General features: G+C 35.1%; 1 protein-coding gene and 1 non-coding gene across 2 annotated transcripts; both read left to right on the top strand.

Annotated features, from left to right (window-relative positions):
- The first annotated feature begins 10,815 nt into the window (after positions 1–10,815).
- Positions 10,816–27,039, top strand: LOC125386671 (dynein beta chain, ciliary-like). Its single transcript, XM_048413679.1, is given in 11 exon segments — positions 10,816–10,925; positions 12,596–12,728; positions 14,703–14,984; positions 15,280–15,486; positions 17,490–17,691; positions 19,880–20,011; positions 21,275–21,450; positions 21,951–22,061; positions 24,756–24,929; positions 25,758–25,906; positions 26,683–27,039. Coding segments are annotated over 11 exon segments (1,971 nt in total). The 3' UTR covers positions 26,978–27,039.
- Positions 18,562–18,680, top strand: LOC125386836. Its single transcript, XR_007227275.1, has one exon. It is a non-coding gene; the product is annotated as a 5S ribosomal RNA (ribosomal RNA).
- Positions 27,040–27,757: the final 718 nt, after the last annotated feature.

The raw sequence follows: 27,757 nt of genomic DNA, 5'->3' as shown, positions 1-27,757 counted from the left end.
TGGTGTTGTTGTTTTTTTTGGCGGAGCGGCGGGGGAGGTACTTGTCCGGGCGGCATTGTTTTTGTTCGTGGTTATCGGTGATGTGACCAGGGGTGTGGGCTGTCTGGTTGCTTTTTTCCTTAGTAAGTCGTTTTTTTTTTTTAATGTTTCGATGATAGTTTCCTGCGACTGCGGTGCGCAGGGGTCTTGAGCTTGGAGGGCTTCAAATCTATTTTTTATTGGGATTGCCATTGGTTGGGGGCTTCTTTTTTGTTTCATGTTTTCGTTTTTTTCGTGACACTCTTCTTGAGAATCGCTTTCTTTTTCTTTTAAATTTTCTTGTCTGATTTCTTTTTTGTTCCTGCTTATCAGGTTTGGAGGCGGATTGAGTTTCCGCGTCTTTTGTGCAGCGGGTCTTATGCTGCTATCTTTAATTATCTGTTGCTTTTCTATCTTCCTTTTGACCCCCTTTTTTGTCGGACTTATGGCGGATTCCGCCTCCTTGGTTTCAGTCTCATTCCTTTCCTCTTCTATTTTTGTATTGATTGTAGTGTGGGTGATGTTATCACTATTTTTTCACTGCTTAGCACTCTTTTTGCTTTTTTTTTTTTTTTTTCACCGCTCTCTCACTGTATACTGTACACTGAATGGCTTGCTGCGCTCACTGTTTGGGCCTACGCCTGGTAGTCCCTTAGGGCCGAGAGGTCCGGCCTGCTCGGAGGATCACGGTCAACCCGCGAGAACGAGTATTTTCAACGCGTTATGAGCGTTGGCTGAAGTAGTCAGTTTTGTTATTTCATGTTATCGAATAGAGAAAATATTGAAGAAAACATACGTGTATGTATGAGAGAAAATGGTATTTTTAGACGTGCATTCAGATATATAAAATCTATTCTGACTTCGTTTCCCAGACAATGAATTGTGAAGTTTCGTCATGTACGTACGCGTATACTTAAAAAGTAGCGAATCAAGTGGACGGAACTTCATAATTGATTTTCTAGAAAACCAAGTCTTGAGTCAAAACTTGTTACTTCATCGTCGACATATTTTTGTATAGGAAATCAGGCCCTTTCGTCCTGCACCATCATAATACTCTAATTTTCTCACCTACTTCAATTTCGAAACTATTCAGTTTCACTGGATTACGTATAATTACCAACAGCAAAATACTAATGTCGCGGTACTCGTCCACGAAACTTTCCACGGCTTCGCGACACAAAGAGCTATGCCGTCAAAGCGCAATACTGACGTGTCCAATCTATTGTAACGTAAATCACGTCAGAGACCAGAACACACACACATCGCGGGCAGGATGGTGTCACGACCGGCATACTTCGAATCCGATGGACCGACAATGGAGATAAAGATGTGGCGGCCTTGGCGACAATATATATCGCCGAAGTGGCTAATGAGTCATCTATATCCTAACGGTCCTTCCACCGAATGTTCTAGAAGCGTGGCAACAGTCTCGTACGCCTACAGGGTAGTGGGGATATTAAGGGATGACAAACAAAGAAGAAACAGATCCCACCGAAAGCCAAATTGTAAGAGCTTCAGTCTTGGAAAGTCACGGCTGGAGCTCAGAAGTGTATTATAAATGTATAAAGGAGGAAAAAATAAAGTTTTCTTCTTTCTTTTAAATTTCTTTTTATTTTACGCGACACTATCATCGATATATCTAAGTTTCTTTCGCCGAATTCTCAGAAGAACGTATACGCGGCGACCGCCGCGGTAGATCTAATAAACACATATGTAGTAGGGATATTGAGGGGCAACAAAGGAAAGACTCCGTGGTTTCGAACAAAAGCATCAGTTAGTCCATCTCAAGCTGCGAAGTACGACAGGTCTCGTTATAAGCAAACCACTAACAAAACCTTAATTGTTATATTTTCGTCTTAATTGTTCATTGTTAATCGTTGACTGAAATTGTTGCTTCTTGATTTATTATTAAACTTTTGTTAACAAATCCAGTGTAGTTTTCCGTATGCACTCATTCCAACCACCTCTATTCTCTTAATAGAAATAGGGGATCAATCAGTTCGTGGCGTCGATTGTTCAATCGTAACGAGAATTTACAACTCTTGTTGACGCGTTATCTCGCGATCGCGTCTCTCCGCGAACGGTTCAGACACCGGCCAAAAACAGCGTCGCCGTTACGTGTAACGGTCGAACGAAGACGAATTCGAATTTGAATTTTCCGACTCCCTCCCAGCCAGTAAGAAACCCAACAGAAACCCAAATAGAAAAGAGTTTGGTATCTATCAGCATCTACGAGTATCTTTCTGTATCGACGAGCTATCTAAGTGTTATCACAAGTTATCTACCGAGTTATCGACGATTATCTAGCGAGCATTTACTGAGTATTAATTAGTAATTTTACTTTGCGATTTATACTGTGTACGAGCGACTCAGCGCATATAATCTGTATATGTATTTATCATTTTTAAATATATTCAACGGTTACGACAACAAGCAATAACATCCAGTAAATATCACGGCCAAATATCCTATTTACCAGTCCCACACACTTTCATTGCAAAGAACCGGTACTATTCTGTAAACAAAATTTTGGCATTAGTGAAATTTTTAGGACTTCTTATTTTCTCTTTGAAATGTTCCGATGTATTCATAACACTCTCTGCTATTTCTTTCGCAGCTTTCCTACGCGGGTCATATTACCGTCTTATAATATAATTTTGAATCAGTGCGTTCCCTAAATTTTCTATAATCGCACGTCTTTTTCTCAAACGTATCGGTTTCTATAGTCAGATAACATTTTGCTCTATATGTTTAAAGAACACAGAAGTTCTGAGAGAAAAAAAAGGAGAGCAGTAAGAATAAAGAGACCCGGAGAATGCATCAGGGTTAAAAAGAACATGAATTTAATTTGTAAATATTTTGGATTCTCGCATCCGTATATTAACCTTCTGCTTAATCAATATTCATTGTTAAGAAACATTTTAAACTCAATCTACATTACAAAGATAAGATACTTTATTTTATATACCACATTGTGAAAAGAAAGATAGTTTATTCTTTACTACATATTTCTTTAATACATAAAATATTTTATTCGTACTGTAGACCAACAACAACTTAAAATCCTATTTCAAATATTTTTCCGATAAATTTGACCCAGCGCTGCTCAAGCACAGTTAACATATTCGCAAAGAAAAATCAGAAACAGGAATAACTTTTAATTATATAAATATCTAACTCGTCGGTTTCATCAGTCTCTGTAAAATACTGTTTCGAATCAATTTTACAGTCTCTCACACCAGTAGCGACAAGTTTAACCGTAATTAAAAATGTATCATAATCAATACTGAAATAGTCGAGTAATAATAATCTTTTAATGTTTCGAAAATCATATAGAGTAAATAGAAAAGTAATTATTTATGATAATATTGACATAATTCAACCGTTTGAGCCCCGGGGTTTTTGAAAAACCAGGGTCGAAAAGTCCCGAACGACAAGATAACCTCTTAATCGATTGCGAAAAGAAACAAGCGGCATGAAAGCGCTCGTCATATTCGTTATTCTTATGAAATACATCTATATTTTTATATATACATACTATTAGTTTATAATTATTTCAACTTTTATTCAATAGAAATTATTAAGATAACAATGTAATCCAAAATACCGTCAGTCGTCCGTAGCGTTCAAATGTACTGGGACTTTTCGATAGAAAATCTAAACAGCGATAACGCTGCTTAGTACTCAAACGGTTAAAGAAATAACGATACGTCTAACCTGTACAAGTGTTCGATCACTAAAATGATACTTACCTTCACGTATGCTGGGAGATATCGTTCAAAACTGAAGACTTCGCAGAGGACTGTCCACTGATCGTTACGCCTGATGGTAAGATTGAGCCTGCAGGAGCGCTTGAAGAGCACTGAGAGATTGAAACGGTTCGTTACTCCACGTTTAGCGAATCGGAGGCACTGAAGCTGACTGTCTCCTACGTGTTCACGGTTGAACCACTCGAACGAGACTGCCGATACCGTTATTAGACTCGAGCGAGCCCAACACGTATTAGACTCCAACAAGGATCAAAACGAAGGGCCCCAAATCCGCACGCTGATTGGTTATGAAGATAATCGTCAAACGGCATCTTCGCCCGCCAGATGGCGTTTACGGCGTTAAGGTGCTCCAAGTGCGGGGGATCCTTCCCGAGAAGAGCGTGAACGATACCTGAATGAATGCCATGCTTCGATGTTATTGGCCGAGGGGTAAGGGGCGCTCGACCGTTCGGACCGTTAAAATCCGTCAATTACCCTTACAAGAAACTCATAGCATAGGAAATTAGAAATACTGCTACGAATGTTGAAGGGAATCGTTTTAGCTATTGGTGTACCCTTCCAAAATAACGCCTTGACTGCGAAAGCGAACTACAACGAGACAAAAGCTACGTACTATCAAAATAAACAATCTAAAATACAGCTATTTTTACGATGAAACAGAAGATGAGCAAACAAAGTAAAAAAAATATGCCTAAAAAAACTCAGCTAGCATGTTCCCACAGACAAATAAAATTTCTAGGTTAAAAGAACCAAACTCTATCTCTTCTTTCAAACTGTCTCCAGAGAAAGCTCCCCTCCTCCAAGATGCAGGTATAGCGATACAGAACACCAATAAAAACATGAAGTCTAGTTATTTTATGACATGTAAAACAACGGAAAAACTATATCTTATCGACACTCACTTTTCCAAAACATACACACACACGAACACATGGGTCGAGAACAATTAAACAGAATTATCATTGCCGAAACAAACAAACTGAAAAATAAATAGAGCGAGACATATCGCTAAATAAGACAACCTTCATATTTTCTAATGAAAACTCCTCGGACAAACCCAAACAACCAGACACAGAAATAAACTTCTTTGCAAATTACAACCGAATAAAAATCATTTTCTCTAAATTAAACAATTAAAAATCATCCGGTTTCGACCACATCCTGAACATTCTGCTCAAACAGAATAAAATGTTATTATACAGTGCTCCTTAATAATTTTAAGAGCCATCATAAAAGAAAAAAATAAAAACCGCTCCTTGCTCTCAAACCTGCGATATTATGTATCCTAGCCAACGTAATCAAAATATTCGAAATAGTCATAAATGACACCCTAATCTCCTTTTGCACAAAAAATAAGGTAATTCCCCCCCCCCCCAAAAAAAATCAATTCGGATTCCTTAACAATCAATTTTTAATAATCTTTATTCTAAGCATGAAGAAATTGCAATGTTTTAGTATCATGCGACCATTACCATACGTTATATCATTTTCATTTTGGCACACACATGTTTCATTAAATATTCTATTTCTTTGACCATCAAAGACAAATAAAAAAATTACTTATTTCAGTCAACGCTCATACCGCGCTGAGTGCACTCGTTCTCCTATACATCTGACTGCCTAACGCTTGAAACACAGACCGAAACACCCAGGTACAACTACAAAAAGACAGACTGGAAAAAGTTCCAAAACCTACTCGAACAGAACTGCGACCTAAAAATCTATAACAGTGTCAACCTAACAGACAGACAAATCGACTCGTTCATAGACGAAATAGAAAAACATATACAAATCGGCCTACAAGAATCCGTACCGACATTTAAAAAAAAAGACTCCTGCGAGCCATATATAAACTATAAAATAAAAAAACTACAACGAGATAAAAGCTACATACTATCGAAATTAAACTACCTAAGACACAACTACTCTTACGACAAAAGAGAAGACATAGAATTCCTAAAGTACCTGCTACACGAAATAAAATCACAACTAAAACAAGAATTCGCAAACTCTATAAATCAATACTGGACAAATAAAATAAAAAATATCTCCAAAAAAGACTCTGCTAGCATGTTCCCGCAGATAAATCAAATTTTCAGACCAAAGGAACAAAACTCCATCCCGCCCCTCAAACTGCCTCCAGAAAAAGCCTCCCTCATCCAAGAAGCAGGCATCGAGATACACAACACCAACAAAGACACAGAGGGCAACTTCATAATATCAAAAACAACGGAAAAACTAGACATTATCGGCACCCACTTCGCCAAAACTCACACACAAAACGAACACATGGGCCGAGAACAATTAAACAGAATTATCATCGCCGAAACAAACATACTAAAAAATAAAATAAAGCAAGACATAGCGCTAAACAAAACAGTCTGCACATTCTCAAACGAAAACACATCGGACGACCCCAAACAGCCCGACCCAGAAATAAACTACTTTACAAACTTCAATCAACTAAGTACAATCTTCTCCACGCTAAACAACAAAAAATCCGCCGGCTTTGATGGCATCCCAAACATCTCGCTCAAACGCCTACCAAACAAAATAAAATGGTACTACACAGTACTGTTTAATAATGCACTAAACAACACGTACTTCCCCAAAAAATGGAAAAAAGCCAAACTCATAGCCATTACAAAAAAAAATAAAGACGGCTCATCACCTGCAAACCTACGACCCATAAGCCTCCTCCCCAACATAAGCAAAGTATACGAAATGATCATAAACAACCCCCTAGCAGCCTTCTGCTCAAAAAATAAGATAATCCCGGAAAACCAATTCGGCTTCCGCCACAAACACTCCACAATCCACGCAATAAACAAACTTACGTCGGATATCTGCTGGGCACTTAACGCAAACCAGCGAGTAGCCGCCTGCCTAATAGACATCGAAAAAGCCTTCGACACCGTCTGGAACCCAGGGCTCATTTATAAAATGATTAAAAAGAACTTCCCCGAATACCTAATCAAAATAGTATGGGACATGGTAACAAACAAAACTTTCATAATGACCGACGGCTCGCACACTTCAAGCAAAGAATTCTCCATAGAGAACGGCCTGCAACAAGGAACAGTAAATTCCCCGCTACTCTTTAGCATCTACAATAACGACTTACTAAACCTCTTTAATCTCAACACATCCACACACAAACGCTCCATAGCCTTCGCGAATAACCTAATCATCTACGTAACAGGCCGCAAAACCAAAACGATAAGAACAGAACTGCAAGAACTCTTTAACAAAATCAGCGATTACTATCATACATGGAAACTAAAAATTAACGCAAGCAAATGCGAAACCATACTATTCAGACCCAGAACAAGCAAAATCGGCCCAGCAGAAAGGGAACAAGTCAGGAAATTCCGCCTAAAAGAAAAAGCAAACGAAGAGAACCTCATACCACACAAAAACTGCGTAAAATACCTAGGAATAAACATAGATGAAAAACTAAATTATAAGCAACACATCGAAATCCAACTCTCCAAAGCCAGCAAAGCTTTTTGGAATACAAAAAGGCTGTTTTACTCCAGACTTCTCGATAGCAAAGTAAAAATCATGTGCTACCAATCGCTAATAAGACCCATTATAACCTACGGCTGCCCAATATGGTACAACATACCTGCGTCAATAATGGAAAAAATTCGCATATTTGAAAGAAAATGCATCAGAGCTTGCCTGAGCATTTACAGATCAGAACACAGCGGATACAGAAAATACGTAAAAAACAAAAAAATATACGACTTAGCCAACATCCACCGCATCGACTGTCACATCCTAAAACTAACGAGAAATCACTTCTCGCAAGCCGCGAAGATCAAAGAAAACAGCCTAATCTTCGGCTGCTTATACCCAAACGACGCATACTTCAAAAACACTCTGTTAACAGGCTACATCCCCGCCGAAGCCTTTCTATACCTAGACGAAAGAAACTATCTCCAAGACCAAAACAACATACCCATAATTTATCATATGCAAAGGAAAATAGGAATGAAATCTATTCAATACGAGGAAAACCTAGATGGCCGCACGGCAGACACTAGGTGGAGATACAACATGGCCCTCCCCCAAAAGGATACAGAAGACAAACACAGGAAAAACACAAAAAAATATTGGTGGATACGGAATTCACAACAAAAACAACAAGATAAAGAGCCACAGAACGGCAACGCTCACCGAATCAAAGTGTAAATATGTAAATATGTAAATAGATAAACAAATATTATACTAATCCCACAGAACACCCCTCCCCACCCCTTCCAGTTCATCCCCTCCCAGCCCCTCCCTAATAGGCTAGCGAACTATCCTGTTTTTGCGTCCAGGCTTTCAGGACATAAATTAAAATATCGTACATAAGCACAGCGCAACAGCGGCTTAATTTTATTTTATTTAACATTAATAATCTCAAAAAAAAAAAAAAAAAAAAAGAGAAAAGAATGTAATAATGCATGGCTACGTCGTACCGTCGCGTATCGGTACTCTTGCCTGTACCACCCTACAATTAGAATTCAGCGTTTATTCTGGAAAAAAAATGATGTAAAAAAAATATGTAAATAACCTGGAACTAATAAACAAAGATAAAAAAAAAAAAAAAAGCACTCGTTCTCGTCCGATCACGAAAGTTAAGCAGCGCTGGGCACGGATAGTACTTGGATGGGTGACCGCCTGGGAACTCCGTGTGGTGTTGGCTTTTTTTTATTTTCCCAATCTATATTATTTTTCTTAACAATCAACCTTTAAGAATCTATAATCTAAGCATCGAGAAAAAGATATGTTTTTCTATAACACGACCGTTACCATGCAATATATCATTTTCATTTTGGTACATTTATGTTTCTTTAAATATTCTTTTGTGTATCAAACACAAATAAAGAAAACAAACTACCAAATATATAATATATAACAAATATATTTCCCCGCTTGAATCAAAGCCCTAATCCGACAGTAAACATACTCCAACTAAACATAATAAACGTCATTGAAGACTTCAAAAAATGTACACTCAAGGCGTTAAATGAACAAAAGCAATTAAACGAAATGAAAAAATCATTAAAAACGCAGGAGGAAAGGATCGACCCCATCTTCATCACTATCGATAGTATAAATGATGAATAACCAAAACCCACTCAAGTGTCAATTACAGCAAAAAACAAATCAGTTAAAAGTAAAACGTTTGCAAATAATTTCAATAAATGCCAACTCAATAATTTCAAACCAAATACAGATACAATATGCTAACCCTTCCACTTTCCACATCGTACTTATCTCAGAAACAAAATTGAACAAAAGACACAAAGTATACTTCAAAAACTACTCTAGCTGCCCAAGGTGGAGGAACTGCAATCCTCATAAAAAAACCCTCTGATGTTCAAAACAATGCAAAACGACAAAATAACAAGTTTCAAAATCCTAGAAACGATCATAAAAATAAAAATAAGCAATAAGGAAAACTTATTTAGCACTGCAGAAAGAATTTAACGACGAATTCAACAATCTCTTTGAACTTTTACAGATCGACAAACAGGAAAATTACTATACAATAGCTGGCGACCTTAATGCAAAACATGCAAGCTGGAAAAACGAACTAAACAACACGAGAGGAAACTTCATTACAAACTGGCTAGACAATAAAAGTATACACTACAAAATAAACCATTACAGCTCCGAGCTACCCTCTTACCGAAAAGAAGGCTCATACCTGGGCACATGCCTAGCAGACGCGCGATTAAAATTTCAAAATGTTAACACACTCTCAATATCCTAGACTATAACAGCGACCATAACGCCATAGTATTTCAGATAAACAAGAATACATCTGACTTCCTAACACTTGAAACACAGACCGAAACTCCCAGGTACGATTACGAAAAGACAGACTAGAAAAAGTTCCAAAACCGACTCGAACAGGACTACGACCAGAAGATCTACAACAACGTCAGCTTAACAATCACACAAATCGACTCATTCATAGACGAAATAGAAAAACATATAGAAATAGCTCTTCAAGAATCTGGGGTGATAAGTGCGTGATAAGTGTAGAAGATTCACTCGATATTGTTCAACTATAAATATTTATTAGTTTATGTACGTGATATACACTCGTGCACAGAACGCGCGATACAATTATCGGTTCGCGGTTGCAAATTCGAACTCGATGTGATACGTTTCGCGGTGCGATTCAAGTTGGGAGATGATTGCAACAGATGTCGAGAAATTCGGATTCGCTATTACGGCCAACTACCAACGATCAATTCGGATAGGCGTCTCTCAACTCGTCTCGCGGCTCACGACAGAATGACTTTTTGTCAAGATAATACTCCTTCGGAAAACTGTGATTGGGTGTGTCTAAGGATACGGAATGATCGGATTCGTTAAGAAAAGTATTGGTTCGGAAGGTGAGGGAAATGGACGTCGCTGTTAATTGGCTCAATTTTGAGTTGGTGGTTGGAGGGGGATGTTAACCGCCCTTGAGAGAAAATCGCTAGCGAGGAGCGTCGTACGTGAGAAAAAGCAGATTTCCTGTGTTTTCCCGTAGTGGGTGGTATGTGTAGAGATTGTTGAGACAAAGACGATTGTCCCTTTAGAGAACCTTTGCTACATACATTCTATGATTTATAGCGGGTCCTTAGGCTAGCTAAAAATATTCGGTGAAAGTGTATCGACATCTGGCAATCATCTTGTTCGAAGGGTAGAGTCTTCGTGTAGCGAGCCACGGGACAGAAACCGTTGGAAAGTTTGCTGTCGAGTGCCCCTACAAATCCGCACCAATATTAAAACAAAAAAATTATTGCGAGTTCTATGTAAACAATAAAATAAAAAAACTACAACGAGACAAAAGCTACATACTATCTAAATGCAACAATCTAAAATACAACTATTCTTACGACGAAAGAGAAGACTTCGAATTCCTAAATTATCTACTATACAAAATAAAATCGCAATTGAAACAAGCATTCCCGAACTCTAAAACCAATACTGGAAAAATAAAATAATAAATACCTCCAAAAACGATTCTGCCAGCATGTTCCCGCATATAAGTCAAATTTCCAGATCAAAAGAACAAAACTCCCTCGTCCAAGAAGCAGGTATAGCGATACACAACACCAACAAAGACACCGAGGATAATGTCACGTAAATTTGAGGCTTAGATGATAAAAACAAGAAGGTTCATCCGTAGCACAACTATTAACTTTCCTTTTATCAAACCTTATGATGAATTCAGTAATCACAATGGAATACACACTGAATTGACACGTATAAATCACAATTCACTCCAACAACTTTATATAGAAACTAGTTACACTGATGCGTATGTATAAATTAAGTGCGCGACTGGTCTAAGCGTAGAAACTCGGTAAAAACATGTTGACTATTCTAAAGATAGAGAATATGTGAAGTTTAGTGACAATGTTGAGGCAGAGGAAAGCTAGTGATGGGTGTGTCTAAGGACACGAGATGAGCTGATTCGTTAAGGACAATTTTGGCTAGGAAAGTGAGGGCAATAGACACTGCTTTTGATTGGGTAAGAAGAAGGTTGGTGGACTAGGAAGGGTCTCAGCCGCCCTCGAGAGTGTGACGGCAATCCACATTAGAGGCCAGATGTGTGCAGGTCCCCACCGCGTACCCTCAATAGCGGGAAAGCTAGTTTTCCCCATGAACAGTGTCACCTAGGGACCATGTTGGTAGGAGGCTTCCTCCTCCACTCTTCATTTATTAACGTGGGCTATAACCAATTGGCATCGCGGATCGTTACCCTCACTTTTCCAAGGGTACACCCACACCGAGCTTTCCTCGATGATGATACGAGAACAGCTCGGGACTGAAACTACAAACTCTCGTCAGTCAACATTTCTCAGATCAGTCGCGCAAACTGCGCTTATAAAGTTGTGTTATTTAATAAAGTTCCATAGAAAAGAAACATAAAGTTCCGTTACGGCTCAACCTTCTTGTCTTTAAAACGTAAGCCTTAAATTTAAGGGACAAGAGAAAGTTGGTAAAGGAAGGTACAGAACGTCAGAAAAACCAAGTTTCCCGTATCTAGCCGTGGTAAACAATAAATGTAAAGGACACTTGAAAGGAATGATCCTTGCTTGGTCTAAAGGACCTTAACTATGAAAATGCCCAAATTTATGGTAGGTCCCTAAGACTATCGAAGGTACCCAGTAAGGATGTGTAGACATCTGGCAGTCATCTTGCCCGCGGTGTGTGACCTGGTCTCTGAAGCGGTGCGATGGTCTCTGATGTCACATAAACTTCCTAATATCTAAAACAACGGAAAAATTAGACATTAGCAGCACCCACTTTTCCAAAACACACACAAAACGAACACATAGGTCGAGAACAGCTAAACAGAATTATTATTAAGGTGGTATATGTCGTGATTGAGCACACAAGAAATACTCCTGATTTGTAACAATAACGTTTATTACTTTTGGCAACTAACAACAAAATACGTATTAACAACAGATAACGATTGATAACATTTAAGAATTGACATCGCTTGATAACAAATAATGCTTAACGCTGGCTATCAGGAGTCGACACTCGTCTCTCTATGTTTACATACATACATAATCTTTCATAGAAACAATAACATTTCAAAAATCTATTCACCCTATCGTAGCATGTATAAGAAATAATTATTTTTCTTTTTTATCTTACAAATCTGTTATTTATAAAAAAGAGCATTAAAAATATCAGTAACACCCAGTATACTATACTACCTGGTATTACTTTAAGTTAAATTATATTTCCTTTTTCCTCAAATTGTTTAAAATATTGTATCTCACTACTTTATTTAGGTGCTTCGTAGAAGAAAAGCTTGGTTCAAAATTTGTTGAATCCAGATCTCCACCTTTTCATAAATCCTTTGAAGAAACCAGTTCAATCACGCCTAGATTTTTCATTCTCTCTCCTGGCGTTGATCCGTTGAAGGTAAGAAATTTATTCAATACTTATACATTTCACCTAACATTTCAACACCTAAACATTTTTTATGCATAACAGCTCTGTTAATTTTCTTTTTTATTTAAATAATATCACATCGGCTTATTAGTTATTAATAACCATATAGTATTGTATTATCAATCGAAACAAAAATCCAGTAGTTTGTTTATAGTTTATCAGGATAGTTTCCAAAAGTTTATCAAGATTCGTATGGATCAGCTGTTTAAATTTATCGCAGGAAAAGAAAAGAAAATTTTTTTTTTCTTTTGTGTTCTTTTTTGTTAAGTACTTCGGGTCACCAAGGTTCTGGGCTAAGTATCGTACGGTTCCTTACAATCTGCTTACTAAAAGGCATCGCTACTTTCCCCACTCCGTAGCTAGGTCTTTTAAACGAAGTCTACGCTTTATTCTTCTTCCCATTCGCGACCAGACGCGCGCAACCGCGAAGTTAAGACACGACTCTGTGACTACAAAGAATATGGAAGGCATACATATATCTATACATGCTATGCACACGTGCAAAGTAGTCGCGCGCGACTGAAAGTCATTTTGCTGTTAGAATAACAGGAGTCCTTACTGAAAATATTTTATTTATTTATTTATTTATTTATTTATCTAGTGTGTAACACTATTAACTTGTAATAATAATAATATATATAATGCATAATATTGTATGCAATATATAACGGTATATAGGGTGAAACTGTAGAAACGTTATCGACCCCCGAATTTTATGATTTTTTGATATGTTGTAAAAATATTTTGCACAACTTTTACCTATATACTATATTGTATATAAGGAGTGAACTCGTTTAGTTTTCAATATATTGGCAAGAAACTACCGGCTCAATCATAGTGTTTTTCTGCCTATAGATGTTCAACAGTGACAGCCCATGCGTCTGTCTGGTTACCAGTCGCCGGTCGCTTATCTTCTGTTTATTAACAGTTATTTAATTATTTAATATTTGAACCTAATACACTGATGATATTCACTTTTAATTGAGTTATAAGTTATCAGTTATAACAGACTCTTGCAACCTCGCATGTGTACGTTGTGCACGAAGCCTTTAAACTCGCCCGACTCTCGTTGTCAAACAGACGATAAGTGACCGGCAATCGGTAACTAAACTAATGCATACGCTGTCACGGTAGCACGACTGCAGATGCAGAATTCACTGTAGTGATATCGGTAGTTTTTCGCGAATATCACGGAAATTAAGCGAATTCTCTTCTCATATAGGAAAAGATTATTTGAAATATCGATTTTTACAATACATTCAAAAATATCGAAATCGAAGAGTAGTTAACGTTTCTGCAATTCCACGTACCGAATTATATTCTCTTCAACGCTATTCGATTTTTATACGAAAGATTTCTCCATAAGGTAAGTAATTTTGTAATAGTTTGAAATGATGAAGCTAGATGCTTCATTCTATTTAGCGTAGGTTATCGTACATTCAAAGGAACAGCTTTTTGTTTGTTCATTAATATGTCATTACTTAGTTTTTAAGGTATTTTAAGGTCATTTTCCAAAAAACGGTTCATTTGCGACCCATGGTTCCTTACAGATATTTATTCCTCGTAACGAGCATTAAACAATGCAATGCAAAAAATTTAGCTTTGAAATTCCACCGATCCAAAGGTGTAGGATCAGCTACCAAAGTCATGAGATATAATTCTTGCATACCCTGAGGAATCAATCAATAAGCTACAATCAAACTTCGCAACATTTAATAATTTTTCTTTAATGCAATATAATTGTAATATCTTCTTACTCTTCTCATTTCCTATACTCTGTTGCTGTCGATAACATATCTTTCGTTTACCAGTTTATAACCTGAATCGAAGACAATTAAAATTAAGAATTATCGATACCTAATGAATTATAAAAAAACATGTTATGAAAATCAACGTAATCACATGGAATATGTATGTACAATAACGACAACGATAAAAATTCAGGACGTCGAAAAACTGGGAATCTAATTGGGTTTCACTTTTGGAGGGAGAAATTTCCATAATGTGTCACTGGGTCAAGGTCAAGAACCCATAGCGGAAGAAGCCATAGAACTTTCCGCGAACGAAGGCCACTGGGTAATTTTGCAAAATGTCCATTTAGTGAGGAAATGGTTGCCTACATTGGAAAAAAAGATGGAACAGTGCTCGGAGAATCTACATGATGATTATCGTTTGTTCATTAGTGCGGAACCCAGTCCTGATCCTCATGAATCAATAATACCTCAGGTAATAAACAATTGTACAATTTGAAAAAGCAAAAGAAAATATGCACTTTTAATTAAGTTAACATGTGCTAATTATATTCTTTAACCCTCCGTCGGTAATATGATTTTTCACTAACGCGGTAGGCATTACAGGTCTTTCGTTAAATGGCCTAATTTCTTATTGTCTTTTTGCTTTAAAAAATCTAAGAAAATTCTGAGGTCCCTATTATAGTCCCTAATTTACTATACACGTGATACTTTAGCCAATAATATAGATAGATAATTACTAAATGTAAGGTACGTTAAATTGTACACAGGGTATACTAGAATCAGCCATAAAGATTACGAACGAACCACCATCTGGAATTCAAGCGAATATTCACAAAGCGTTGGATAACTTTACCCAGGAAACTTTGGAGTCCTGCAGCAAGGAAACCGAATTCAAAGCAATATTATTTGCACTTTGTTATTACCACGCTGTACTTGCAGAACGTAGAAAATTTGGGGCGCAAGGATGGAATAGGGTAAGTGACGTTAAATCTTAATGGATCATGACGTTAAATTAGAAATTATGGATCGAAGATTTGTAACTGTTGAAACAATGAGAGAAAGCAGAAAACAATATTTACGTTATCTTGTGTAATGTAATAACTTCAAATTAATACTCTTTAACAGATTTTTTATTAATTATAAGACATATTTCGAATATATCTCGCAAATGTGATATATTATGTCGTCCCATAAGTTCGTTCCGTTTTTCGAGCGGTTATATATGTTAAGATTGTTTACATACCTTTCAGTTTCATGAAAAAATGTAATCCCCCTCTCGTTGTACAACTTTTTCCCATTTTTCAAGTGCATTGGTCCCTCATCGCCGTATGTTTATAAATCGACACATGAAATGTATACACAAAAGTCGGCACAAACTTATGGGATGACCTAATAGTTTAAAACATACTATAACTGTCTTCCTTGTAACCTGCAATCAAATTAGGAAAAGCTACTAATAAGATAAAGCATTACTTTTTATTAGTGATGATATTAGCAAAGTTCGTACATTATATTCTTTAATAATTGCTTTTTTTTAGTCAATATATGTTTTAATAATAAATTATTAAATAATTTAGAACGTACCCAAGCACAAATAGCAATTAAACAAATTTCTCTGTTACTATGTTGTTAATCGTCGTTAAAAAATTACATTTACATACATATATATACAATTAATGTATGTATAGTGTACATGTATTGTATACATATGTATGTATATTATATATGTCGAAGATAAAAGAACACCGGAACCTTCCCTTTGGAACTTTGGGAAGATCCCTCAATACTGTAATCCAGATTCCACCATAGTCGTATTAAGAAATTGTTGTTATTCGATCTGACTGTATTTATTTGAGATTTATGATAGTGAGCTTGGGCTCGAGGCGACAACCGGTCGCCGAACGTAGCCGCGGTCAAGGGACGAACCTTTTGTCTAACAAAGGCATGGAGTAATTCTATAGCTCTCCTTAAAAGAAATAGTTGTGGCGGCACGCGACAGTAAACATTCCAACGGTTTCTGTGCCGTGGCTCGCCACACGCAGACTCTATTCTTCGGGTAAGATGATTGCCAGATGTCGATGCATCTCCACAGAACATGTTCAGCTAGCCCGAGGACCCGCTATAAATCTTAAGATTTATTTAACTAAAGTCCTTCAAACGGACAAACAGTCCTCGTTCCAACTACGGGAAAATAGGAGAAATCTATTTTTCTCACGAACGACGCTTTCCGCTAGCAACTTTCCCTTAAGGGCGGCTAGCACCCTTCCCTAGCCACCAACATGGAAATTGACCAATTAACAGTAGCGTCAATTTCCCTCACTTTCCGAACGAAGACTTTTCTCCACGAATCCGATGATCTCGTGTCCTCAGACACACGATATAGTTCTCCTCGACAGCGTCACCGTGCCGGAGGGGCGCTCTCTTGTTCGATCTCATCGACGATTGAAGTATCTTTCTTTTACGTGGTGATTGCTCCATTCATTAACATTGAGTACAACTTATACGCTAAAGAAGAGTAGAGTTCGTTATCCCGTTGACCGCGGATTCGTTATTGAGCCTAGGATCATTGTCATTAGCTTCTCGAGTATCTAATTATCGCGATTACTTGTCAAATTCTATCATAATCATATTTGCACTAGTAAATATCTCCTCTATTGCATAATGACCACGTGTAATGCCAATGGGGATTCGTTTCACGCCCTTAACCCTAACTCTAATCTTAACGTCAACCCGACATATATATATGTATATATGAAATTTATGTATAATGTTCAGAGATAAGTAATTATTAATATAATTAGATACGGTATCAGCAATGATTTTCTGTAATTTTTTCAAATAACGCTTTCCGTAGAATAATTTTCTGTTTAGTAAAATGTAGTTTATTCTCATTCAAAATATGTTTAAACAAATTTATAAAATTATAACAAGCTTGTAAATTATGTATGTTCAAAAAAAATTTTTTTTTTTGCGTCAGTCCTACCCATTCAACTTCGGTGATCTAACAATCAGCGTATCTGTATTATTTAATTACCTGGAAAATAGTATCAAAGTACCTTGGGAGGATCTTCGTTACTTATTTGGAAAAATAATGTATGGAGGTCACATAACAGATGATTGGGATAGAAGACTATGCAAGACATATTTAGTAGAATATTTGAAAACGGAATTAGTCGAAGGTATATATGATAATTCACAATAATATTTCCAATGTACTCGATTTATTAAATCTATTTTTAAGTACAATTTTTCTATAAAACTTTAAGTTTGTAAATACTTTATTGGTCTCTTCTTATAATAATCAAAACTTTTTAATATTGAAACGAAATATGCTTTATATCAGTAATTCTTTACTATTTAATGATTACTATTCGTTTCCTTCTCTTATTTTGTATATATAAGGTGTTGGTAGTACGTGTAGAGTGCTAAAGAAATACTCGGCGTTTTGTTTAACAGTATATGTATTCTCGCTTAACGACTTTGTTACAAGTCTCAACTCGCGACTCGAGCGGATAATAATTTACTCACGTTTCTCGATTTCGACTGCAATCACGCTTCTTGGTCACCACTCATCTCTCAATTCATTTCATTTCTTTTTATCACCTCTCAATATCCCTACTACGCACGCGTTCGTTAGACTTTCGCGACCGTGGTCACGCACGCTTTCTTTCGTGTTTGGCGAAAGGACCGTAGGGATATCGATAGCTCATTAGGCCTGTCGACGCTTACCCTTCGTCGTGACCTTGCTTATGTTTTGTCGGTCTCTCGTAAACAGTCTATGTGGTATACTATGTACCGATGAAACCGTTGGAAAGTTCTTTGCCGTCGAATGCCGCTACATATCACTTTGGATGATTATTATAACATAAGCGATTTTTCAAGGTAATAATACAATTTCAATTTATTTTTTATTTGAAAAGTAAATCTTTCACTTTATAGAAGTTTATAAACTCTAATAAAAAGATTAATGATTTTTGCACACACTTATGTTTCTTTAAATATTCTATTTATTTGACAATCAAAGACAAATAAAAATATTACTTATTTCAGCCAACGCTCATACCGCGCTGAGTGCACTCGTTCTCGTCCGATCACGAAAGTTAAGCAGCGCCGGGTACGGATAGTACTTGGATGGGTGACCGCCTGGGAACTCCGTGTGGTGTTGGCTTTTCTTTTATTTTCCCAATCTATTTTATTTTTCTTAACAATCAAACTTTAAGAATCTATAATCTAAGCATCGAGAAAAAGATATGTTTTGCTATAACACGACTATTACCTCGCATTATATCAATCTCATTTTTGCACACACCAATGTTTCCTTAAATATTCTATTTTTTCACATCAAACACAAATAAGATTAATGATAAGACTTCTTTTATTATTCTTGAATTAGTACAAGTACATATCAAATACGTTTTTTAAATTATTACAACATTATATCTGTAGATGTTTGTGCGAAGAGGACGTAGGTTGTGAGGATTAATGACGAGATTACTTGTTGTTGTAACCGTTAATATATTTAAGACAATAAATTAATATACAAATGTAGACGTTAGTCGTTCGTACAAAGTATAAATCGCAAAATAAAGTCGCGGAATAAATACTGGCAAATGCTCGTCGGGTGACTTGATAGACGCTCGTTAGGTACTCGAGGATACTCAAGATGCTGTTAACTATTCGATATGTATTATATATGAACCCACTATGTACTCGTTATGTACCGTCGCTCGCGATCGCGTCTGTTTATTTATACTGGTCGGGGGAGAGTCGGAAAATTCAAATTCATCTTGATTGGACGGTTGCATGTAGCGGCGACATTGTTTTGCCCGGAGTTTATTTGTTCTTACATTACTTGTAATCTAATGGTCTTGATACTCCGAGGAAAAACAACAACATTATTTGAATTGTCCTCCGACTCATGTTTTCGCAAATTTGTACACTTGTACAATTTCATAAAGTATTAATATACGGTGGTTCACAAATATTTTCAAAATTGTTGATGTTATATCGCTTTGCAATACATATCAAAATCAAAATATCTCCAAAATAGCCATTTCAGGGTATGAATTTTATTCTATTATTTCCTTTGCCTTTTCAGGACTACACCGATTAATGTGAAATAATAAAATAAAAAATATATAATTCCATATAAAAATGTAATATTATCATTCAGAAATCCTTCAGTTATCCATTCGTGAAAAAATTACATCAAATTATATACCCCTCGAAATTGTTGGACTTTTGTTTGAAATATTTTTCGACACCATCGATAGCTTCAATAATTTACGACGAGATGGAGCTAGAAGGCACTACAACAATTTTTACAGAAACAGTTAACAAAGAAATGAATTTACACTTTTTGCGTAGGTGAATTATACCTTGCACCAGATTTTTTGGTACCACCAAATAGTGATTATGATGCATATCATCAGTACGTCGATAACTACTTACCTGCTGAAAGTCCTGTTCTGTATGGACTTCATCCCAATGCAGAAATTGGTAAATATATATAACATTTCAAAACAACCTAATGAAACTGACATAATATCATATCATATTATTAGAGAATAACTCATGAATACAAATCAATGTTGTGAGATCGCTAATTCGAATCAAAGTTTATGTATTTGGAGTTGAAATGATTAAGAATAGTAATCGTGAATTGATGAATAATGTCACAGTAGCATTATAACTAGCTGATATACTCGATCCTTACCCGGATGTATGTCCTTAGTAACTGATTGATGTTAATATTGCAACAAATAAGTCAAAACGAAAAGAAGATGAGTAATAATTGTTTGGAGAAATAATTACCTTGCTTGTTGTAAGACGTGAGCCTTATGCTCCCCACTTATTGCATACGGCGCTCGAACTTATTCCGAATACAGCCGAAGAATGACGATTGATCTGTTCGGGCCACCTTTCACTGTCATACCAACTTCACTGTTACCAGTGAAGCAGTAGTTTATTCGTTCTGAATCTTTTGGTGCTCTCTTTCATTGCTTGGCAACTTAAAATAGTAAATAGGTGCTAATTTGGTTAAACCATCTTTGGAATATTCTCTATCGAATGATTTGAGTCTAATTTAAATCGGCGCAGTAGTTTTTGAGTTATAACCGAACGAACATAAAAGCACTTTGCTCTTTATATATGTATATGTATACCAGAGATAGAGATGTTGCAAAATTTGAAACCTATACTGAGGCACTTGTCTGTTAGGCTCTGTTAGGCAATATAAGTTAGAAGACGTAAGAATTCTGGTTGTAATAACTGTGTAATGTAATTAATTTTTATCTGAGAAAGACACGTCTGCATTTCAGACTAAATTCTTAAGAACTAACCGTTAACAATGATTAAACTGTTCAACAATTAAACTATTAAACAAAAGAAAATAATATCGACATCTTTTATATATATTTATATATAAATAAATGGTTGCTGTGTCTTTTTCCCATTTATATTGCATTATACGTATAAAGAAATTTATTTTCAATACGTTGAATAATTTTTGCTGTTATATACTACGCACGAGCACTTATTTCTCATAATAATCTAACAGGCACGAATAGAAATTTTGTACGTACATTTTTTGACGAAGTTTCGAAATAGTCCAATAAAAAAAATTCCAATTTGTCCTTAGAATTCATAAATTGATGAATTCGTAATATAATGCCAAATAGACAATTTAGTCAATTCTCGATTTAACATAAAGGCTCTTCTTGAAATTAATACACTGAAGAATTTATTTTATACATTTATTAGGGTTTTTAACACAAACTGTGGAAAATCTGTTTAAAACGTTATTGGGTATACTAACAAGAACTGCCAGCGATACAACAAGCGGAGATATTTCAAAAGAAGACAAAATAAAAGGACAAATAGAAGACTTATTGGACAAACTACCAGAAGAATTCAATATGCTAGAACTTTACAGCAAGGTACTCACTGCCTCTCTCTTCTACTAACTTTAATGAATTACTTAATAAATCTAAATTTAAAATAAATAGAAATTAGTAATTAAGAAACGGGAAATCTTTAAAAGAACGTTTAGACGATCAATATTTATTATCAATATTATTGATAATATTTAAGGTTCTCATTATTGTATTGACAATGTATAGAATATTTAACTTTGGAAAACTAAGGCCAAACAGCGGTTGTAGGGGACATATGTGTAGATTCATACAGAAAAATTCTTCAGTACTGATATTTACAACATTTTAAGCTCATCAAAATCGTTGCATCATTTAAACAATTAACTGCGTTAATTACACCACATTGCTTGATTTTAATTACGTACCCCGTAAGGGATTTTGAAAACTAAATTCCGCAGTTAACTGGTTAACATCGAAGATAAACCGAGAGACGAAATTGGGTATAGAATGTCGAATCTCGGAACAATTTCCGTCTCTAATAAAATCTTTGTTAAATTTCTTAGGTGGAAGATCGTACACCATTTGTCACAGTTGCTTTACAAGAATGCGAACGCATGAATCTACTGTGTGAAGAACTTAGAAGGTCCCTGCAAGAATTAGAGTTAGGCTTAAAAGTAATGACAAATATTTATGCATTTTTACATTTTTACATTTTACGCAATCGCACACATGATCCCTCGCATGCACGACATATACAGAAGGCTATATGTAACTAGGGTAAACTACAGTTCAGAAACAATATAAGATAGCAAACCAACACTGTGCCCGGATTTATGGGCAAGAGTTATCCCCCACTAATTTCTAGAATTGTTTGCTCGTAATAAGAAATATACTAAGAAATAATTTTATCTATTCTGTCTTGCACTGTCTGTTTCTAACCTCTATCAGAGAGGAAATTTCTCTCTGCCCCTACCTTCGGTGCACGCATTGTATAGACCTGTAGAGTAAGTGCGAATTTTAATAATTTAATATTTATATATTTTATTATAATTTGATAATTTAATATAATAATTAAGATAATTTGGCCCAATTCGATATTTGAATCTTTTTCCATAATTAAGAAGATTACTGACAACAAAAGTTTAGGTTATTAGAAACTCGTTAGTTCATATTTTCGTTCCATATACTTACATATTAATTAAAATAATTAAATCAAAAATTTACTGATATTTGAGCACCGTTACAGACTTATGAAGTCACGCATTCTTTGGGTACACTCGGTACGTGGTCGGAAACGTTCGGCCTTACTAATTTTTAATTACCTGTAACTGTTTTACTATTAATCATTGTAGAAAAAAATACGTGTCACAAATATTTCTTCCCTAAATTAATTTACATAATTACCGAATAGTATGCAAATTCTTGGGAAGTCACCTTTCCGGTTATCTTCCATTCCTACTTCTGGCTCCGATCGTTATACATACTGTATACTCAATACTGTTTGTTTATTACCTTTAGTTATACTGTTTATTGTGATATATATAAGAATGCTGCATATTTATATTATTACGTTTTATATCTTTCCTATATGTATAAATATTGTTTATCGTATAGGAGTAATAAAAGAAAGATCTCTGTATTTAAAAATTGTAATGTCACGTTCAAGATCAGGTTTCAAGGTCACCGCAATGTCAAACACCATAGCGTATAATATGTTCCCCTTTATGTAGTGCAATTTTTTCTGAAACATCTCGTGGCATTCACGATAAACCGGACACACTGTATATATGTTTAGCAGTCAAAAAATTGTAATTACTGCGTCTTTTACAAAACACGAGAATTAAAAAAAAACTACAATTCTGTTACCTTAGAAAACTCTTTCGTTAAAAATTTATGAAAATAAATTACTATTAATAACTATAACGTTAATTTCAAATTAATAACGATATTAGCAAAATATTTAATACAGATACAACTGAGAAAGTGGTTTCAAACTTTTAGCTAGCAATGTATGTGCATTTCATATAGAAAGAACAAACGGAAACATTTGATAATTGCACAAAAGGATCCCATGCATAATTGCACAGTCGTCGTTCCCCCTGCGGGACGCCTGACGTACCGGAAGTCGAATATCACTGAGACAATGTACCAAAATACTAAATCGAAAGTAAAACTGTTTTATCTTTTACTCTTTCTAAATCATCCTTTTACTAACGTATTTGTGAGATTTTTCTGATAAAGATGAAACCAAACAAATAATTTGGATTATATTTACTTATTAACATGTATTTAATCATTACTTATAAAGTAAGCAAATATGTATATTAGTAAATTTCTTTGGCCACAAATCAAAAATAGAAAATTTAGATCTTTGAGTTAAAGGTCTAAGTTTGGAATCAGGTTGAGGTTAGGTTTGATGTTTGCCGAATGTGTCACGATCGGCATACTTCAAATTCCATGATGGAGATAAAGATGTGGCAGCCTTGGCGACAATGTATATCGCCGAAGTGCCTAATGAGTCATCGATATCCCAACGGTCCTTCCACCGAATGTTCTAGAAGCGTGGCAACGGTCATGTACGCCTACAGGTTAATGGGGATATTGAGGGGTGACAAACAAAAAAGAAACAGATCCCACCGAAAGTCAAATTGTAAGAGCTTCAATCTTGGAAAGTCACGGCTGGAGCTCAGAACCAAATCGCAGTTAGTGTAAACTCAGAGTACAAGAAATAAATAAATTCTCTTGTTTTTTTGTTACATTTTATTTTTCTTTTCATTTGAGCTACCCCCTTTTTTATTTTACATGATAAATGTTTCGACTCTTGTCGCTTTTTTTTATTTAACTCTTATCTAACTTATCCTCATCTACGTTGAGCATATCGAAGATCTCAGTTTTTAGAACAGTCCCTATCTCCCTATAACTGCAACACTTGAGTTCCAACTTTTGTGCAAATACCGAATGTTTCTTATATGTGTTTCTGGAACCTAATTTCCAAATTGTATGTTATATAAAATACTTTTAAATATATCATAAAGAAAGAAATCATTGTAGAATTATACCATACGATGAATGCAATGACAAAGCGACATTCTCCTATGCGACTCAAATTACTGTTACAACTCTTGGAACATATTGCCGTACTTCTTCCATCATCATTAAATCAATTAGAACATGATCAACTTAAAACTATTGAAATGTGACATTAAATTCGAAATTGTTTATATTGAATGTAACTGCTTCTAGAAAACAATTATAACTTCTCAAATTTATTGATGAAGGAAGTTACATAATCTTTTGAATTTTCAAACTTTAAATGCTGCTTTGTAACATAACGCCAGACAATTAATCAATGATGTTTTTTTTGATAGGGAGAATTAACTATTAATGCTGAGATGGAAGATCTACAAAATTATATAATGATGGATGCTGTTCCGCCGTCTTGGACAAAAAGAGCTTGCCCTTCAGAATTAGGATTAAACAGTTGGTTCACGGATATGTTGTATCGAATAAATGAATTATCTAATTGGACTGCTGATTTTAACGTAAACATTTACTTATTTTTTACTATTATTGTAACTTTTATTATTGTATAAAACAATGCCGTATTAATATCGAAATGTCTCAGTTTGTGAAATTGATAATTGAATCCGTGGCAAATTTTGATGCCTGGAATTCATTTCAAACTGGTAAAATAAACATAGCAAAATTGAATGAGCGACAGAATAAAGCTTCGTTCAACGCACACGATTGTTGCTACCCATAAAAAGCGAAATTTTAATAACTCGTATCCCTTTCCGGTAGAAAAAAGCTGTAAAGACTGCTTAAATCTATTCAACTAAAATAAGTTTAGATGTGAACTGATATGAATCAAAGTGTTTTCATCTTCAGATAATTAATCTATAGATAATTTGTAGTAAATAGAATATGAATCTGCCTGAACTGAATCCAAAATAGTTGGATTGAGTTTGTGTAAATTCATATTAATTGAGGACATCGCCCCAGTCTATTACAATACCTTTCATTAAGAAAAAATAGAAATCATAAAATTTGACATTTCCAAGCAGTTTTATTCGCATACTCGCCTTTAATATCCTGTATTTTATACTCTTTAGCTGAACTTGGGAAACAATCTTTTGCTTGGACTATATTCGAACCCTCGAGAAGATGACAAATCAGATATTAACGAATCTTCTTTCAGACGATATTAACGGGTCATTCATATTGTTTACGTGTTCCAAACGCAGAATTTTCCTTTTTTGCCAATTAACATTAGAATCTAAAAAATCTTACGACATTATTATTCCATTTATTGCAATCTTATTCTCCTCATCAATTAATCTATTCTAATAACATAACGCATCATTATGCAGTTACCATCGTCGGTATGGCTAGGTGGTTTTTTCAATCCTCAATCATTTCTAACTGCAATTATGCAACAAACCGCACGCAAAAATGAATGGCCATTGGACAAAATGTGTTTATATTGCGAAGTACTGAGAAAAACCAAAGAAGAAATCACGTAATTATTAAAAACATTACTTCGTCATTCCTTCAAACATATTCTTTATTTTTATTTTTCCTTGCCGTATGATGTTAATATTAAGTATACTATACTTATCGCACATATACAATGGCGAAAAAAATATATTATAAAATAAAATATATTATAAAAATATATTATACAGTATATAGTACTATTAAATGACACAAAGATCACTGCAGATTAGCGGGGAGAATGAAGAGGCACAGGCTTAGAGCATTGGTTCCTTTATAGTATTGTATATAATATAGCTCGTATATAATGTAAATAGTATGTGTATGCTCACTTTTTGTTATTTATTAATTTCATTTTATTATTAAGTTGATACAATTTTTTGAGAACGCGACGTAAAGTTGTGAGGGAGAGTGAAGTTCATAGCAGTGAAAACGAGCAACGAAGTATTGTCTGAACTAGAAGTCATGTAACCCCATAAGCGGAGCAATAAATAATGGCATTAGATTTAATATACATGAATCTAATTAATTAGTAGCTATATAAATGCTCTAATAAATACAATGATGTACAAATAGTTTTTATAGCTACTGAATGTGCGAGTATCTATATATTATCTAATATTTTAAAGTATTAATAAATAAAGATATCTTAACTGCATTTTTAAATATTTTTAATATTTTATTTCGAGTACATTTATTTACATAAACTCGCTAGTTTTCATCATTAACGAAATTCAGTTACAATTTGTATAAATTTTATTCCAGAGTAGTAATAATCGATTTTTCACAAAAACTTTACAGATCGGCACCAAGAGAAGGCGCGTATATAAACGGATTGTACATGGAAGGTGCACGATGGGACGTTCAAACAGGATGTATCATGGACTCTAGATTTAAAGAATTGTTTCCATTATTGCCAATTATGTATATTAGGGCGATTACACAGGACAAACAAGATTTAAAGAATATGTATGAATGTCCTGTGTATAAAACACGATCGCGAGGTCCTACTTACGTGTGGACGTTCAATTTAAGAACTAAGGAGAGAGCTAGTAAGTGGATTCTTGGTGGAGTGGCAATTCTATTACAAATCTAATTTTATAAATTAAATTATGGACTAAATATGCAATTAAAATAAAGATTTTCGAAATTGTCAAAGAGTGTTGGTATTCATTTTTCAAAACACGGTATTATTTTATGCAAGATAATATTTATATAAAAGAAGAAGTACAACGCATTTCTACGTACGATTACAATTTATTTCTCCATTTTAAATTACTTTACAACTTACGGGAAGGGGTAGGGGGTGCCCTGTAGAATTATTTACAATGTTTACCATATTTACATTATTTTACACGGAGGGAGATTTGAGTGTTGTCATTTTGTGGTTCTTTTTCTTGTTATTTTTATTACGGTTTCGGTATCCAATATATTTTTATGCATTTTCTGTGATTGTCTTCTGCGTCTTTTTGGGGAAGGGCCATGTTGTATCTCCACCTGGTGTCTACAGTCTGTCCATTTAAGTTTGCCTCGTAGAGTATTGTTTTAATCCCTGTTTTTCTTTTTATATGGTACAAAATTGGAATATTATTTTGGTCTTGGAGGTAGTTTCTTTCGTCAAGGAAAAATAATTATTTATGATAATATTGACATCATGCAACCGTTTGAGCCCCGGGGTTTTTGAAAAAAGTCCCAAACGGCACGATAGCTTCTTAATCGATTGCGAAAAGAAACAAGCGGCACAAAAGCGCTCGTCATATTTGTTATTCTTATGAAATACATCTATATTTTTATATATGCGTACTATTAGTTTATAATTATTTCAAATTTTGTTCAATAAAAATTATTAAGATAACAATGTAATACAAAATACCGT

The sequence above is a fragment of the Bombus terrestris genome, chromosome 17 (genome assembly GCF_910591885.1).
Source record: "Bombus terrestris chromosome 17, iyBomTerr1.2, whole genome shotgun sequence".
Taxonomy (NCBI): domain Eukaryota; kingdom Metazoa; phylum Arthropoda; class Insecta; order Hymenoptera; family Apidae; genus Bombus; species Bombus terrestris.
The sequence above is the reverse complement of the archived record's forward strand: the minus strand, read 5'-3'. Positions and strand labels throughout refer to the sequence as shown.